Raw genomic sequence first — 19,135 nt, 5'->3', positions numbered from 1 at the left:
CCATAGTCTGTTCTTCTTTGTTAGTGATATACAGTAGGTATGGGCAATTACTACAGCTACAGTTGGACATTTATTTTTAGAACGGGCCAAAGCTGAATGCAGATATCCAGACATGAATTAAGAAGGATGACTTCGAGATTCGGTGAAGGCGTCAGTTCAGATATCCGAGGTGAATGTTGTGTATTCATTCACGATATAGTCCGAAGTTAAGGGAAATAATAAGAGGAATTCACGTCATTTGATTTAAACAACTACAGTTTCCATATGGTGAATATTCGATTTTCATGTCGGAAAACAAATGATTTTGTTGGATTCAACATTCAAAAAGTGTACAGAAATCTTGTTGACACTGACAGAGGTGTAGGTGAAACTGTCAGAGTGGTATAGAAAATATTTTGTTGCAAAATTGTGATATACTAATTCAATGACAGAAACAATAAGGTATATAAACTTTTGTTATTGACATTTGTGTTAGAAAACCTATCAAGGGGCTCTGAATGAAGCAAAATTACATCATTGTCTTCCCGCAAAAAAGGGGCCTACGTGGCAGAGTGGTTATAGAGCATCGCGCTCAAAGCCACACGGCCTCTCACCTCTGGTCGGCGCGGGTTCGAACCCCGCTCGCGCCAGTAAGTGAGAAAGTTTCCCAGTTTACTTTCGGAAGGTCGGTGGTCTCTTCCCAGGTCAATTGCATCTGGGTTCTCTCTTCCACCAATAAAAACCGGGCGCCACCAGATAACTGAAAAATTGTTGAGTGTGGCGGAAAACAGCAAAACAATGAATCCCGCACAAAAATTGATTTCTATGTAATGCTATATATTCAAAAGAACTGAAATCTTTATTTTGATAAAATCTTAAAGTTAGTTTTAATTTCACCAATGACTATGGTCAAAGTTAGAACCTATCATTGGGCCAAATGCTGTCTGACTTGTTTTATATTGAATGTAAGGCTGTTATTGGCACACCGATTTGATTACGGATTACCCCGTTTACCTGATCGGGATATGGGGCTCACGACGCGTGTGAACGGTCGATAGGAGATGTTTACTCCTCCTAGGCACCTGATCACACCTCTGATATATTCAGGGGTCCGTGTTTGCCTAACTCTCTATTTTGTATTGCTTATAGGAGTTATGAGATTGATCACTGTTCGTTATCTTCACCTTTCATACAAAACTATATCATAATAGCAAATTTTTACAACAAAATAAATTTTTCAGATTTAGAGCTGATATTACTTTAATGAAAAATGCATCATATTACAGACAATCATATAGCGTTTGAAAGCATGTAAATATGCTTTATTCGATTCCGTTTCATTTGTTTGTTAAAAAAATATAGACTAATGCTTGCATGTATATTATCTTTAATCAATCAAGCGCGTCATTTGACAAAGTTCAGAAGAATCTAGTCCAATTTCATCTCATCAATTCAACTTTTCACGGTTACATTTTGTACAATGTACTACATACATAGAACAAGTCCTAAACAGATAAAGATATGGATTCAACTATCGTTGATGGAATTGGGAAGGGGTGGGGGTATATGAAATGAGAGAAGTAATTTACTCAATATTTAATGATAAATAAACACCACATGTTTTAAAGAAATGAAAAGAAAATTGTTGGGCAAGAGGAAGCCAGTGGTTATATGATATCAAAGGATTAATTCATTCAATGTTTGATTTGAAATTTTCCTGGAAGATAAAACTCAAATCACTGACGCAAAGAGTGCACACATTAATAATTGAAGGGTCAAGGTTAAAAAGTTTGACGTAAATATAACCGACCAAATAATTTCAACAAGATTAAAAAAAACAACAACAACATTTGACGGTCTGATTCTATAATGTTCCAACATTGCTCCGTACATTTACCATGTTATGTATCACAGGGGCGGATTCAGGAATTTTTTAAGGGGAGGGGAGGGGTCCACTATTAATTTTGGGTTTCAGGGGGCGGGGAAGCCCCCCCCCCCCCCTCAAAATCCGCCAATGTACACATCTATATACCCCGTTTTTCCTCTCCTGGCAATTCCTGATATTGATTTTTTTTTAAATTGAACAATGTCAATATATTTAAAACGAAATTTAAATTGTATTGTTCCAGTTGTAGACCAGGAACTACATATGTAATGCTATTTTACACACTATATATACACGATCTTCCTGAAACTTGTTTGCATCTTTATGTTTGTGGAGAGATCCCTGCAGATGTTATCTGAAATTACCCTGCAGTTGTTATCTGAAATTACATAAGAGGAAGTATACACACCGATATACAATACCAACACAAACTGTAAATAGATCCAAAACTGTTAATGCGGAAGTCTTTCTCAGCCTTCATTGAGGAAAACCCAAGCAGGTACACACTGTAATATATCCACCCTGGTGTTTCTTTTTTGTGTGGGTGCGTGTGCGCATGTGTGTGTGCATGAGAGAGAGAGAGAGAGAGAGAGAGAGAGAGAGAGAGGGGGGGGGGGAGAGTCTTCCTAGTTATATGGTAATAAACGCCACCAAGCTCTTCTTTACAATAACAAATAAGCTATATTTATCTCCGTGCTTGGTCACTGAAACGGAAATTCCCTATTTGAATGCTTCAAACTGAAAGTAGACTATAGTAACTTCTTCCTTCCCTATGCTATCCAAAAAATGGCAAAAACAGAATCCTTATACACCGCGCGGTACGGCGGAATTCAGAAGTAAGCAGCTGAATATGGACTTTACAGAGGAGTGCAATCACATGTACCCAAAATTTATCCGAAACGATGACGGCGATAATTTGGTGGACGACAAGTCTCCTCTAATATCGGAGTCATCCATTCAAACAGAATCCATGGGGAGAGATGCCATTGAAGAGTGTGCCGGAGTAATGTCACCCACACCCGCGGAGAGAGGAGAGCAGGGCGTTTTATTTATGGAAGAACAGGGAAAACTTCGAGGAACATTGGAGTTTTCCGATCCATCTTCAACGGAGGAGTGGATCAATCAAGCAGTGTCAGCTATCACGATGGTCCCATGTAAGTATTGAGTGTCATCAATTTAGTTCCGCTTTAATCTACTAATTCCCCGAGCTCAAACCAGACAAATCGTGTTTTTAAATCTTAGCTTGATTTACATTTTAAATCCATTTACACATGTATATCGTGCAGTCAAACATAAGATTTATAATCAACAACTTTGCGTCAGAATCCAGAGACAACACATATAAAAAATAATTCAATTTCTTTCCAACACTGTAAAAAGATTCTAAATTGAATACCTTGTAGGTGATATTTGCGAGATATGTGAAAAAAGTTACCCGGATCACGACTCCATAGAGTTCTGGAAGAGCATTGAGGAATCCTCGGACTTCCGGACTCGATGTCATAAGAAGGTCAGTGTGCAGTCATGTGCTGCGTGCAGGATCATAGGATAGGTATGGTGACTGATTTGTGATATTTCACATTTTATCGTCTCTTTCTTATTTCGAAGCGAAATGACAACGATACAAAATTTAGTGACTTTTCGTCCCAAAATAATGAAAAGACGACAAAATGATAATACATGTATTAGCTACTTTTCACCTCAAAATAACGAAAAGACAACACATTATGAAATGGCACAAATTTAGGCCTGGTTCTCTGTTGCACAAATCAGCCACCATACCTACCGTAGCCCATAGGCTAGCCGCTACGATCTCCAACGAAGCCCAATCTTTTGAGCTGAAAATTATCAAATTTTATATTTCCATTTTTATTGTTTGCAATGCTTAACTAATGTAATTCTAATGGTCAACCAAAATTTGAATATCAGTTGTTGAGTTATCAGTGAGATACAGCACACACAATTCTTTGTTATGTAAACAATACTCGTGCCATGTTTTGTTTACATACATGTATAGATTGCTTAATAGAAAATAGCATGTTTAAAACAAAATGTGAAGGGCCAAACATCTGAAACTATTCAACTGTGTTCAAAATTAACTTGTAAGTTGAAAAAAAAATATGCTTTAAACGAAACTTTTGCTTGTATGTTTAACCTATGTAAACAAAAACATGGCACGAACTTTGTTTACATAACCAAGAATTTTGAGCTCTGTATCTTCCATGTACAACTGATGTTCAAATTTTTGCTGACCATTAGAAATTCCTTAGTTTAGCATTCTAAACATTTAAAGTCACAAGTAAATCCGGAATTTGACAAAGAATAAAAATACGAGTATATTTAGTTCAGTATCTAAAATAAACAAAAACTTGACTGTTTTTTATGTTGGCTATAAAGCACATGCAAGTATTGCTCAAATATTTTAATAGATCATATTTCTCTCAGCACATGTTTGCAGAGTTGAAAATATTATGAACGGTTACACGATCTCTCTTAGGAAACAATTCTTGCATATAAACATGTAGGCCATGTTATAGAAAAGATACTCAAAACCATCGCAGAACTCCGAAACCTCTGCTAAAAGTTGAATTTCTTTGACATCAGAAAGTAAATAAAAATCGTAGAGACCTTGAACAGAGGCTCCTTCGCCAAGGGTGTGAGTCATGGACATTTCGGATAGCACGGGGGTCACGTGTCACAGTACATTCAGGTGTTAGCACAGGGACTAAGCCCGTTTTGGGCCCGAACACTGTGATACCATAGCACGATAGAGAATCCTCACTGGTACGGCCCTGAACGCCAGGCTTAGGTCAAATTTCTTGGCCTTTCACCTACAATGGTTGACTCCTCTCTCGGAGTGAAAAATTGTCGAATGGGACATAGAAAGTAATACACTTAAAAATCCAACAAGATTAGAAAGTTCTCGTATTATATATCCACCGGTGTAATAAAACACGTGACAACTAAGTACGAATACAGAACTTTATCTTGACTATATATTATTCAAAAGCTAAATACGGTGCCACTGAATTACATTATTCAGGATGACTATAAATGCATCGGAAAACTTTGTTTCCGCTGTTTGTTCGCATACTATAAAGTTGTCTTGTTGTGTAGTTTTACAAAAGATTGACCCAGAGATTCCGCGAAGCCTTTCCGGAGGAGCCGGCTCTACGGAACAGCCGCACCATGAATCTCCTGAAACAGCTGCTACACATAGAGGGGACAGGTACATGTAGTGCTTAACAGACACAGTCAATACAGCGGGCACGGTAGGCACAAATCGGGGCGGATCCAGGAAACCTTTAAAAAAGGATACAGCCAGAGAGAGAGAGAGAGAGAGAGAGAGAGAGAGAGAGAGAGAGAGAGAACAATTCCTTCTAGATCCGCTACTGCAAATTATACATCAATTTATATTGAATATTTCCTGGACAAGCATAACATTTCTAATCATCATTTTACTGACATGATAGAATGTAGAACATGTTGCTCAATATGAATTTCTATTCTTCTACTCTAAATAATGTTTGATCCGCTCCTTAATTATAGATGACACGGTAGAAGTCTATTTTGACAAGTTTGTCCGAGTCCTTAAATTTTTCGGCCCAGTGAAAGCCTCGGAACGGCGATGCATTCTTCTACAACAGGTATATAAGTATTATCTCTAATACAGTGACTTCTAGTGCTGCATTCTGGGTAATTGAATATCAAATCGATCTACTTCGTGTTCGAAAGTGTTTACTCTCAACCGTATCCGAGTATTGTGACAAACAAGTAATGAGCATTTCCTGTTTCCAGTTGCAGTTATTGACGGATAAATCTTTGAAGTACAGCGGTAAGCAAAGAAAAGAAAAAACAAGGTGAATATTTTTTGTATGTGTTAGACGTATATTTTTTTCATATTACATTTAGCACCCCCAATTAACAGGATCGACTAATGTTGTTTTATTTCCTCTATTTCGCACAAAAATAGTTTCAATTATAACTAACGTTAAGTGAATTAAAGTAAATTATCAAGTGTTTGCCATTTATGAATGACAGCCGTTTCCTCGTTCATGTTTTCATTATGAAATTTAAAAAAGTAGAATCTTAAGTGTTTACCATTGATCGATTCTTCCTGATTAGTTGGTTCGCGGGCGACATGACGAGGCAACAATCTGAAGATAGATTATATTCAGAACCCGACGGAACATACCTCATTAGGTACGTGTGTAAATAAGTATGTTATTCAAGATGTAAATCGGGACAGGAAATTAATGTTTGAATCTTTGGAAAACATATTCGTTTTCATTTGTAACTGTTTAAGTTTCGTGTCATCAAGATTTCCTCATCAAATTTGAATTGCTCTTGTGAAAAGCATTTAAATGCTGATAGAAACTAACACTCATCTATAGACATCTTGGCTATCAAATCGCGCCATATTATTCTCCAGAAGAACACAATCTAGTGTATGTGATAATAATTGAAATAGTGAAATTTAGTTTTTGAAATTTCTTGCAAGATATACGAAAGGTGGATCTCGCAAAATAATGCATAAACGAATCTCTGGCGATATAATTAAAGCTGTGTATTTTCAGTATTGACGATATGCTTTCTATACATACAACAGTTTGTTCTGTCTGATAAGACTGTTACCAAAAGCAATCCGAATTATTTCGTGATTATCGATACATGATATGACGCCCTTATTGATTTTAAACCTTAACGTTTTCCTTCTGTTATAGGATGAGTCAGAACAATGCAGAACATGGAGATTTTGTCCTATCGGTTAAACAAGGAGATGCTGTTCACCATATAGAAATCAAAGTAAGAAAAGGCCCATTTTGTTACAATAATTTCCGGACGAGAGTGGAATTTCATTATCTTGTTCATACCAACGTTTGTTAAGTCTGGACTCTTTGTACAGTTTTTTTTTCATCTGAACATAAAGTGAGGTGTATTGAAATTCAGATAAAATGCTGATTGGTTGGATAAAAAAGACAATGACTGCGACCGTAAAAGCTACTTTGAATAGTTAGTTCTATACTTTAAAGCATTTTTTTTCTTTCCTCCGGAAAAGATGTGTTTGGACTCTTCCGATTCTAACTATTATGCGAGCTGAATGTGACGCTTGGAATGACCCTGGTTCGAAATGCACAATATCGTATACACATTCCCCCCCCCCCCCCCCCCCGCTTGTTTTATGCTTCATACTTCCTACAGGTCTTGTACTTGTATGCACATGTATGACAAATTATGATTCGCAAGAAAAAAAGATCATCCATGGATCCAAATTGAGAACCATGACAGTTGATTATAGCGCTGGTTGACTCGAAAAAACCCAGCGCGTACTGCAATTAAGAAGTCATCTTTAGAACAGTGTTCCTGTCTCCAGGGTCACATAACACACATTCAGTTAATTGTAAATATAGAGTACATCGAACACATTTTACCTTTTTTATCCTGCATTGGGATATTATCAGTTTCATTGTAATTACACTTCATTCCCCTGCTACAATATAGAGTTCTGTGTGATCAAATGAGTCTCCGAATCTTTATTTTCCAATCAGGACACAAGATGAATAACGTTATAGTTTATTATATACCTAACAGTGTATCGTTCTTTGATACTGTGGATTTCACAACATGTGATCCGGTTTTCCGGATCAAGTATCCTCTGAAACTGATGACGTCACAATGCATCAACGCAACGTTATTTGTGAAAAACATTGACCGCGTCACAAAACAAAATTGCGTACACAAAACATAATTTCATGGTATGTCTGTGTTTTTGATAATTTGGATTACATTTATCATCTTATAAATGTAGATTTAAAATGCATAAGTGGGTATACACTGTATAATAAATTTATCATTACTACAGTAACTTGATCCGAAGAGTTGGATCACGTCTCGTTGACGTCATCGTATGTCTGTTCCTACAGTATAATTACAGGGATTGTTTCAATGTTATTGTATGTCTGTTCCTGCAGTATAATTACAGGGATTGTTTCAATGTTATTGTATGTCTGTTCCTACAGTATAATTACAGGGATTGTTTTAATGTCATCGTATGTCTACCCCTACAGTATAATTACAGGGATTGTTTTAATGTTATCGTATGTCTGCTCCTACAGTATAATTACAGGGATTGTTTCAATGCCATCGTAGGTCTGTTCCTACAGTATAATTACAGGGATTGTTTTAATGTCATCGTATGTCTACCCCTACAGTATAATTACAGGGATTGTTTCAATGTTATCGTATGTCTGTTCCTACAGTATAATTACAGGGATTGTTTTAATGTCATCGTATGTCTACCCCTACAGTATAATTACAGGGATTGTTTCAATGTTATCGTATGTCTGTTCCTGCAGTATAATTACAGGGATTGTTTCAATGTTATCGTATGTCTGTTCCTGCAGTATAATTACAGGGATTGTTTTAATGTCATCGTATGTCTGTTCCTACAGTATTTACATGGATTGTTTCAATTACTAAATTCATTTGACATAAATACTTTTTATTAAAAAATGTTTTTCATAAGTGAATAAATGAACAGTAAGGAAGAAAGTTATTCCCCTTCTACGAAAATACCGAATTGGAAAACCATTTGATCTGCTTTAGGTCATAGTGATTCAGCATGTTGTATCCCGCTTGAGAAGTTTTCGCTCACATGTAGACGTGACGTTGTATTTGTTACATATGTAGGTATTTCTCAAAGAGAAGTTCAGACTTTTTTTTTATTTTTCGGTGCACACGCGCGCGTGTATGTAAAAGTATATGCAATTGCATTGTCAAACTCTTGTTATATACTACAGGGACAGCCACTGAAGGCATTTAATCAGGATCCGTTCTCAAGTTGTCTCATCTTTCGAGAAACAGAGTACTCTTCCCTTGTCGATCTGGTGGAGGAACTAAAATACGAACCGATAACGGTCACTGATGATGCTGGGGACGTAGAGGTTTGGTGCAACACCACTTGTCCGGGACTTCCCCTCAATGCCGTGATAACCGGATATAAGAGGACGAAGGCCAAGCAATAAGGAACTATGAGTTATGTGACGGGTATAAAGTCGTACATAATGCACGGAAGTTCGTCAACATATTCTTAGATTTTTCTCTCTCAAAAGTGTCCTATTGAGAATAGTTGTATGTAGTTCTTTTTATTACATAGCTAACATTCTTCAGTGATAACGTGTTCCTAAATCCTAGAGAATTTTAACGTGCAGTACCTGGATCATTATTGAATTTAAACTTTTTATGAAATAATAGGATCCGCACCGAAACGTTCCAGGAACAAGTTAATGTTTTATTTCACACTAGCTGTAATGAAAGATGGTGTACCATCTATAGTTTGGTAAGCTGTGGTAGCCGATTTCGATATTTTATATATCAAGTATCAATCAATTCTTTTGATATGTTTGCACTGATTTACTGTTAAGGACCAGTAAATATTATCATTAACTAATTGAAATATTTGTGGTGGGATGAAAGTTGAAAATAGTGTAACGGTGATATTGCATACATTATATCAATGTCAATAATTCTTCAGGTTTTCAACTTGACAAGAATATGAATAAAATACCAACGTAAAACAACTGATATATAGTTTACAGTGTATATAGTTTAGCTATATAATAATAATAATAATATTTAATAATAATAATTAAATATTTATTTATATAGCGCCCTATATGACTATAAATAACCACTCTAAAGCGCTGCACACAATAAAAATGATACAGCATGTTATAAAAGTAGTAAAAGGAAATTATAATAGCATTAAGACAGATACTATCAAAACAATGCTAGAAAAAACATCAATAATGTAAAGTAAAATTACTAAAATCTAATACAAAATATACATGAAAAAAGTTCCACGCCGTACAATCAAATAATATGAAATACAATAGTTAAAATAAATATACAATTATACACTTGAAAAAGTCAATATACATGACATGTTAAAATGATGGTAAAGACACCATAAATATTTAACCCCCTATAATACTAATAATATGTAAGTCTAAAAAGATGTGTTTTGAAAAGAGTTACTTAACCTGTATGTGTAAATATTGGTGCACTTTGGGTGTTTGCGAATTGCTCAAACTCAACTCGGCCAATATTCGCCAAGTGAATATAAAATGAATAACCTCCTATATTATATATGTACTTCCACGATTAACTTTCCTGCTCAACAAGGATTGACAATTGCTTTAGATTGTAAAAGAGAAGGATTTCATCCTATTGTTGGTAATCACAATTTGAACGTGTTATAAATCTAAACTGGAACACATTGCATTCTAGGCACACTAATTTTGACTACGGATAACTCCGTTTACCTGATCAGGATATAGGGTTCACGGTGGGTGTGACCGGTCGACAGTGGATGTTTACTCCTCCTAGGCACCTAATCCCACCCCTGGTGTGGCAAGGGGTCCGTGTTTGACCAACTATCTATTTTGTATTGCTTATAGGAGTTATGAGATGGATTACTGTTCGTTATCTTCGCCTTTCATTGCAAGCGTAGGAAGTTAGTATAACATGGGTAGTTCTACATCGTCCACATCTTGCATGAACAAATCACGTTTAACGTTGTTTTAATGAACAAATCATGATTAGAAGTTTTTTTTTAAAAAGATAAACAGATCACGTTTAACGTTGTTTTACATGAACAAATTACGTTTTAACGTAGTTTTACCAATCAGAACCCCTCGCCCTTTACCACATAAAAAGAAATAACGGAGTAAAAGGCGAGATGTTCCAGTTGGTTGCTTTACATGAGCATATCACGTTTAACGTTGTTTTACATGAACAAATCACGTTTTAACGTTGTTTAACATGAACAAATTACGTTTAACGTTGTTTTACATGAACAAAGCACGATTTAACGTTGTTGGACATGAAGAAATCACATTGTAATGTTGTCTTACATAAACAAATCACGTTTAACGTTGTTGGACATGAAGAAATCACATTGTAATGTTGTCTTACATAAACAAATCACGTTTTAAAGTGTTTTTTATACGAACAAATCAAATCTTAACGTAGATTTACATGAACAAATCACGTTATAACGTTGTTTTATACGAAAAAATCATTTTAACGTAGTTTTACATGAACACATAACATTTTAACGTTGTTTCACATGAGCAAATCACGTTTAACATTGTTTTACATGAACAAATCACGATTAATGTTATATCACATGAACAAGTCGCGTTTAATGTTGTTTTACATGAACAAATCACGTTTAACGTTATTTCACATGAACAAATCACGTTTAATGTTGTTTTACATGGGTTTACTGTCTTTTCATGTCATATTAGAAAACGACAGATAGGGCATTTTTGCACGTGTTCGTATTTCCTCATTTCTCATCTACGAGTACCCCATAGCAATATTACCATCTTCATACTTCCATAACATGCTATGTCCCATAGGGATCATGTGATCACATGATCCTTAAGCTATGTTTAGTCTGTATCATGTGTAAACTAGTATCATCCAACATTTCCTGGCGAACCCAAGTACTCTATAAAACTGTACTTTTAAAAGTCTGCATCCTGACAAATCTACTGAATGCATGTTTTATTTTAATCTACACAGAATAGTAAAAGCCGGTACCTGCATATGGTGTGTATGCGTGTATATGTGTTATGTGCGTACAACTCTACTGGTGTACTTGCATTCGGGGTTGATACTTATTTGCGATGTAGATGTCATTATTTTATTTTTGATTTACAGATTCTGGGGGTAGGGGAGTGTTTCATCTCTTTACCCCATGTGTTTCGTTTGCTTATAGTATAATGTTTTTCTGTAGTACAGTATATTAAGGATGAAATAGTATACAGTTTTTCTTTTAATCGCTTACTCCTCTTACGCACCCGATCACACCTCTGGTATATCCAGTGGTCCGTGTATGCCCAGCTCACTATTTTGTATTTCTCATAGGCGTTATGAGATTGATCACTGTTCGTTATCTTCGCCTTTCATAAATTATGTTCATATACATGTATTTGTGCATATTCATACTCAATAGCTAATTAAGATGGTCAATGCTTTTCTATGTGTATACATGTTGAACAACGACAAGGTTATTCCTGGTTTCAAGATACCAAGCAGAATTGTTCAACATCGACACTTTTCTAATTTACTTAATGTATTTCAACATATTTTACGAAACTTTGGATGACTGGGATCGGAAACAAGTTGTATAACTTAATTCCCATTTTCAGTACACACACTTGAGTAAGAATACTGTTTCAAAAGCTAGGTAGAAGTAAATAAAACTGACATTGTTACACTGTGCTGAACATTAAATAGTATTTTATTACTTAATGACCTGCATGTTAGATATTGTTGCACATCAATACTATTTCCAATTTGTTTGCCAATGGATAATGACGGACAATATTTTTTATTGTATCAAAATTTTGTAAGCATTGGTTTTATTTTTTTTTTTTTTTTTTTTTTTTTTTTTTTTAAATCTTATCACCTTTCCCTCTGTACAGTATGTGTATACGCTAGTATATGTAAATAGTATATATGTCTTTAAATATTTCTATGAGATGATACTGTATATCTTCATGTAGTTCGGGTACAACTAACCTATATTACATGTATCTTGCAATGTATGCATCCTAGTAAAGGAATTTAATAATTGTCATCTTTATTGTTATTATCATTATTATGTACACGTGCGTCTACAAATAACATCTTTTAAAAACAAACAAACATGGCTATATCAATTATTTTGAGTGGATACTAATTCTTAATATAACTGAATGAATCATCGCCCCAAGTATGAAATTTTTTCTGTTTTTATTTATTTTTTAATCCCTAAACATTGCATTTCTGGTCTACATATACAGGAGAAACAGGTCTAAGGATAGGCGATCTTAGCTTTGTCATACACAGTATAAATATTATACTTAACACACCAAGGTGTGGTTTCTGTTCTCGGACATTAAGAACATGTTGTGTTTTTCAATACTTCTTAACCAATCAGATTCCAGTGAATTACATATAAATCTAATAAAAGGATTAACGACCATACTGCATCGAAATGAACCTGTATAGAGATTACAGTTGTGTAAAAATATCTAGGTACTGTATACATGTATATCGATCGCCCTCTAACAAGCAAGAAAATAAAGCAACTTTTTAAATAGATAATTTGTTAATGAGAATGATTTGTTGCTTATCATGGCTTGATTAACTTTTTTGTAAAAACTATAAATAATGCATTATATAATCTTTAAAAAACCCAAATAAATGTAAAAGAGTAATAATGTTAATACTTTAGTACAAGTGTACATATTACAGGTTCTTTTTACTTATATTGATCACAAAGGTCTTATAAGCATTTATTACAGGTAATCCCCATCTGTTAAAATCCTTTGTAGTAAGTTTAGTTTTCTATTTTATGTCAGCATGTTGATGCTATCTATTATTTATGTTGCTCTTTACTTGTATCCCGTCAAGGATCCCAAATTGGTTTCAAAAAATTTATACTAAATACTGTTCTTTACTATCAACAAGCTAGAGAATGAAAAAACCTTGGGTATCAATCCTGCAACAGCTGAAGTGTTGTACGTAGATATTGAAACACGTATAAATGTATTTCACAAGTTTTTGTCAACAGATTTGGAAACACAAAAGAATACTTAGTACCCAATGACCGACAAAGATTCATCATAAAAAAAGGAAACATCATTGAATGCAACAGCTGGAGGGGTCCATCCCCTGAAAATTATTCCTTAGAGTGATGCTTAACAGAGATAGGAGAATTAGATGAAATTATTAGGAAGGAACAAGCAAGTTTCAAATCGTGAAGATGATGCGTTCACCACATCTTCGATTCACGCTTAGTGGTAGAACGAACTAATATCACAAACTTAATAGATATTAAATGGTGCCTTGCAAAACGTCCAAGTTTTCATACGAGCATTAAAGATTGAATGTTCTGTTCTATACTCCACGGACGGGGGTGAAACTGGTTTCTGGCATCCCCAGAGATGACTCATTTCTCCCAACTTCTTTATAACAGCCATTGACTACATGTTATATACACATACACGAGAACTACATTTGGAAATGCAACAACTGGAATATATTGGACCCACAACTCGTTTATGAATATATAGGATCGAAATCTTGATTTTGCCAAGCAGCAGAGGATAACAGAGGGATATGAATAAGGTTCCAGAGAGAAAAAATCCCGGTGCACTGCAGAAATCGGACAGTATATGACGTCGCAATGAAACATAATTCACGGCAGTCAATTAAGTCCACAGCTTTATGGGGTATGATATAGCTGGAATAATGTAGATTTATCTAACACTCTCCGACTTCTTATTATTATTGGGGGTGTTACAAATCCTTAGGATCTCGTTAATGGTGCAGGTACGGAAGTGATTCACTTCCCCAACATTTTCGAGCATTCTAAACATTTGCTGACTTTCTATTTACGAATTGTGTAGCTCTGTTCTACCGGTTTCTTTCTCACAGTTTCGATGTATTCCAATTTCTCGATTCATATTTTTGCGCCATGTTTGATTGTTAAGTTGTTTGCATATTATTATTTTATTCATTTATAAAGCGCAAAATTACATAGTTTCTATGCGCTGTACAATGTGTGTGCTAATAATCAATGATGATCTACCAATAAAAGACTTGTAGGAGCTATAAAGTAAATGATAAAACAATAGAAAGACGTTGAATAAAACATGGTAGTAAGATGACAAGGTGGTTAACTTTGACTAGACAATATACAACTGGCACACAGGTAATTACATTCATATACTGGATCAAAGTTCAGTTTGCAAGGTATTGCACATGGAATCCTTGATTTTGCATTGAATTTTACATTCACAGGACATATTCACGTTTGAACAAGAGTGTTTTTAGGTTCTTGCGCAATGCTCCATGTGCTTCAAACTCTCGAGGTTCCAATGGCAGTTTATTCCACAATTGTGCATCTAGTGTTTTTATGACTCTTGAATCGTATTTGTTTGATGACGTCTTCACTACCAGTTTCCATTTGTCAAATTATGATGATGTCAAGATCCTATGTAGCTGGTAAACAGGACATAACTCTCTCATGTATGCTGGTACTGAGAGAGAGTGTAGTGACTGATGTATGGTTGTTAGCACTTTAAATACAACACGTTTCTTTACAGACAGCCAGTGTAGTTGTTGAAGTACCGGCGAAATATGTTGTCTGTAGCATATTCTTGTGAGACAACGTGTAGCGTTATTCTGAGCCACTTGTAGTCGGTGCATGGGGCGATCGGTTATGCCAAGCAGGAGGTCATTGTGATAGTCAAGGTGGGATATAACTGTTGCATTGATGACCTTCGCACAAGCTTCCTGGGTGAGATGGTGTTTCACCTTTGAGATTCTCCTTGATGTTGAAGTACATCTTCCTAACAAAAGCTAGTTTTCATTCATATGTCGATTTGATATATCCCTGTGCGCTCGAAATAAAGGACACCACAGAGTCGTCCACTTCCAGGGGCGGATCCAGGAAATTCGGTTAGGTGGGTCACCTTATGAGGTAGGGGGTCTGGGGCCGCCTTGAGGCCTTGAGGGGGCCCAGGGGGCGAAGCCCCCGGAAGCTCCTGGATTTTACAGGGCTTGGAACATGTCTCCTATTTAAGTCATTTGTACTATTTTCGATCAATTTTAATAAAGTGAATTTAGTAAAATGATGCAAATTTTAAGGGATTCTGGAAAAAATTAAGTTCTCCCAATTAAATAATTCAAGAAATCAGAAGATTTTGTCATTTATTTCTCTGGGAGTGGAAGAGATTATTGCTTATTTTATCGTTTAGTACATTTATCTAAACAAGATACCAAGATTGACCTAAATTTGAAAATTTTAGGGGGGCGGGGCCGGCTGCGCCCCCACTCTTAAATCCGCTAGTGACTTCTGCTTCATACTTAGATATTTTATTGACACTAACGGCAAACTGACAATTCAACTGTATGATTTCAGCTTCTCCATCGTCAAATTCCTATATTTATGTACCAATATTCCATTATCACCTGCATATAGTGTTTATATATTTCAACTGATTCGATATGCAAGAGCTTGTTCTGCGTATAGTCAGTTTTTAAATCTAGGTAAACTACTGACAAACAAGTTGATGGTACAGGGCTTTCAACAGTCTCGATTGAAATCAGCATTTCGCAAATTCTATGGTCGTTATAACGATCTATTTCGTCAATACAACCTCACATTGGGTCAAATGCTGTCTGACGTGTTTCATACCGATTGTTAAGCCGTTCTTGGCACACTGATTTTAACTGCGGATAACTCCGTTTACCTGATCAGGGTATAGGGCTCACGGCGGGTGTGACCGGTCGACAGGGGATGCTTACTCCTCCTAGGTACCTGATCCCACCTCTGGTGTGTCCAGGGGTCCGTGTTTGCCCATCTATCTATTTTGTATTGCTTATAGGAGTTATGAGATTGATCACTGTTCGTTATTTTCACCTTGCATTGCTAAGGTGGCGTCCAGGGCAGCACTAAGGTTTTAACAGTAGACTTAGGTGTCAATATTGCCTCACCAATCTCCAGACGGATATCCTTCACACGACACTGGTTGTGGGCACTGTCAACCAACATTATCTCAGTTTTTCCATCAATTAGTTTGAGTTTGTTCACGGTCATCCAGATTCGGACACTCTCTATGCCCTCCTTCATAATGTAGACTTGATAGGTGTGCATGGCAGGGTTTTTTGTTTTTGTTTTTTTTTACACTCAAATGGCTGTAAAGTTGAGTATCATCTGTGAACCCATGATGGTTTATGGCATACTGTTTTATAACTGTCCTGAGTGGGAGAAGGTACATCAGGAAGTGAAGGGGACCGAAAACAGATCCTTTGGACACTCCGATGGACAGTGGTACATCTGAAGACACACTGGTGTTGATCTGCAACGCTTGGATACGGCCACCCAGGTAAGACTGTACCCAACGGTGTGCTGTGTCCGTCAATCCAATTACCTACTCACGTAGTCTCTCCAGCAAGAGGGTATGATCGATGGTATCAAATGCCACATTTAGGTCATGAAGGACCAAGTGTATAGAGTCACCTTCATCCACTGCTGCTTCTACGTCTGCTTTTATTCGCAGGATGGCTGTCTCGGTGCAGGTATTGGTCTGATAAGCTGACTGCAGATCACCATGTATACCATTCCTGGTAAGGTGACTGTTAAGCTGCTGTGCAAAAATACGCTCGGTGACCTTTCTGATGAATGGGACATTTGAGACTGGGTTTTAGTTACTAAAAGTTTTCATATCAACTCCAGGATTTTTCAGACGTGGTGTAACAAGTACACGTTTCAGCTCATTTGGAAAGGCCCCGGTTGAAAGTAATGTATTTACCGGCTCAGTAAATGTCGGCTGCACCACAGAGAGAACAGTGCTGTTCTTCAAGAGTACAGTGGAGATGACATCCAGTGAGCAGGTCTTATTAGCACAGCTCATGATGACATTTTCCACTACTTTCTGCGTCTGGACTTTAAAGGAACTGGTCTGTCCAGGTGTGGGAAAGCTGTATTGTCATGGAGATTTGAGACATCGATACCTTGTCTGATCTTTATAACTTTCTTATAGAAAAACTGCACAAAATAGTTGGGAAGGGTCTGGTCACTGGTAACCGGTGGTAAGGGAGTCCATGCATAATAATTCACCAAACTACTAATAACTCTGAAAGTCTCTTTACTGTCCACTTTGATAAGCTTTTCCTGATAATAGCTGAACTTGAAGGAGTTGATCATATGCACCACAGCTCGGGTCTGCTCCGCAAGCATCTATTTATGCACCTCCAGGCTTGATCTCATTGCTTTACGCTCCAACTGTCTTGTCCGTTTCCTGACTTCATGAATTGAGTCATCGTACCACGGTTTGAGGGAGTCGCCTTTGATTGTGACAGTTCGAATGGGTGCTATATTGTTCAGAACCTCTTTTGCTCTGGAATCGAAATTTGACAGCAGATCGTCGACATTGCTTCCCTCTTTGATGGAAGACAGCGATTCACCTCGCTACTGTGCCAATATTTCCACAGGGATGCGCTCCAATGGCCCAGCTATCCGAGTTTTGTTTGCCAGGTGTAGTGGACAGGTATGGAGTAGGCATGTAACAGTATAATGATCTGGTATCCCTATATCAATCACTGAAATTGACTTCACTAGTGAGTACATAGGGTCATCCCTTGTGAACATTAAGTCCAGAATATGTCCAGCTGCATAAGTGGGGACATCTACATGTTGTTTGCATCTGTTTGGTGTTGGGACATTCCCGGTTCGTCATAATGGATGTTCATGTCTCCGAGGATGCACAGTTGGGATGGAGTAGTGGTACATACGTGTGGCAGAAACTGTTCCCACTCCTGGAAAATTGGGTCACTGTGAGACCATTCTTTTGTGAGGGGAGGGGGGGGGGGTAATACACAAGCACTAGAGTGACAGGATGGTTGCCATTGAATCTGACCGTGCAAGTTTCAAATGTCTTGGATTCAGGTTGAGAGGTACATGTGATATTCATGCTGGTCCTGATAACAAAGTCAACCCCTAGCCTCTAGCACCATCGGATGTAGGTCTGGGCACACCAATGTATTTTTACCCGGAGGGGCAGATGTCATTTATATGTGAATCATCTCCTTCACGCAACCAGTTTTCAGTTTTAGCCAAGATGTCGACACATTTATCAGTGGTATATTCACAGAGGGATACAGCTGTTCCTGCTATAGATCTTGCATTAATCAGATGAAGATTGATGCATTCGTCTGTAATGTGTACATGCTTGTTCTTGGTACAGACTATGGAGAATAGTATTCGCACGGGCGACAAACATGTTTTTGGAGTGTCTGAACAGGACAAATAACTTGTAAATGCAAAAATATTGTAAATAAACAATTTGTTTCTGTCAATAATCAATGCAAATAAATAAAAGAATGTTAAGTACTTTAATACTTGCATGATATACCCTCGGGTCCTTTGAACTTGGCGCACTTGTTGTAGAAGGGTGCATGGAGATTTTGTATAATTGACTGTAAATGAAGTCCAGATTTCCAGAATTACAAGTATGTGATACAGTTTATCACCAGAATTTAATGTACAAATGTGATAATGAAGTTTTCTTTTAATTACTGGCCAAATGTTTTCTACGGGGCATAAATCCTGTGTGGGCCACTTCAGTGCTGGAATTTGTTTGTCAGTTTTGTAATTGATTGAAAGACAAGACCAATGAACAGGTGTATGACCATCCATGAACAGAT

At 36.8% G+C, this 19,135-nt stretch overlaps 1 protein-coding gene across 1 annotated transcript; it reads left to right on the top strand.

Moving 5' to 3' along the window:
* Window positions 1-1,227: 1,227 nt before the first annotated feature.
* Window positions 1,228-12,515, top strand: LOC125675978 (uncharacterized). Its single transcript, XM_048913847.2, has 8 exons — window positions 1,228-3,018; window positions 3,268-3,374; window positions 4,982-5,093; window positions 5,414-5,511; window positions 5,663-5,724; window positions 5,990-6,067; window positions 6,589-6,670; window positions 8,665-12,515. The coding sequence occupies exons 1-8, from the start codon at window positions 2,637-2,639 to the stop codon at window positions 8,887-8,889; spliced, it is 1,146 nt and encodes a 381-aa protein (XP_048769804.1). The 5' UTR covers window positions 1,228-2,636; the 3' UTR covers window positions 8,890-12,515.
* The last annotated feature ends 6,620 nt before the right edge of the window (window positions 12,516-19,135 follow it).

Source organism: Ostrea edulis, chromosome 3 (assembly GCF_947568905.1).
Source record: "Ostrea edulis chromosome 3, xbOstEdul1.1, whole genome shotgun sequence".
NCBI lineage: Eukaryota > Metazoa > Mollusca > Bivalvia > Ostreida > Ostreidae > Ostrea > Ostrea edulis.
The sequence above is the reverse complement of the archived record's forward strand: the minus strand, read 5'-3'. Positions and strand labels throughout refer to the sequence as shown.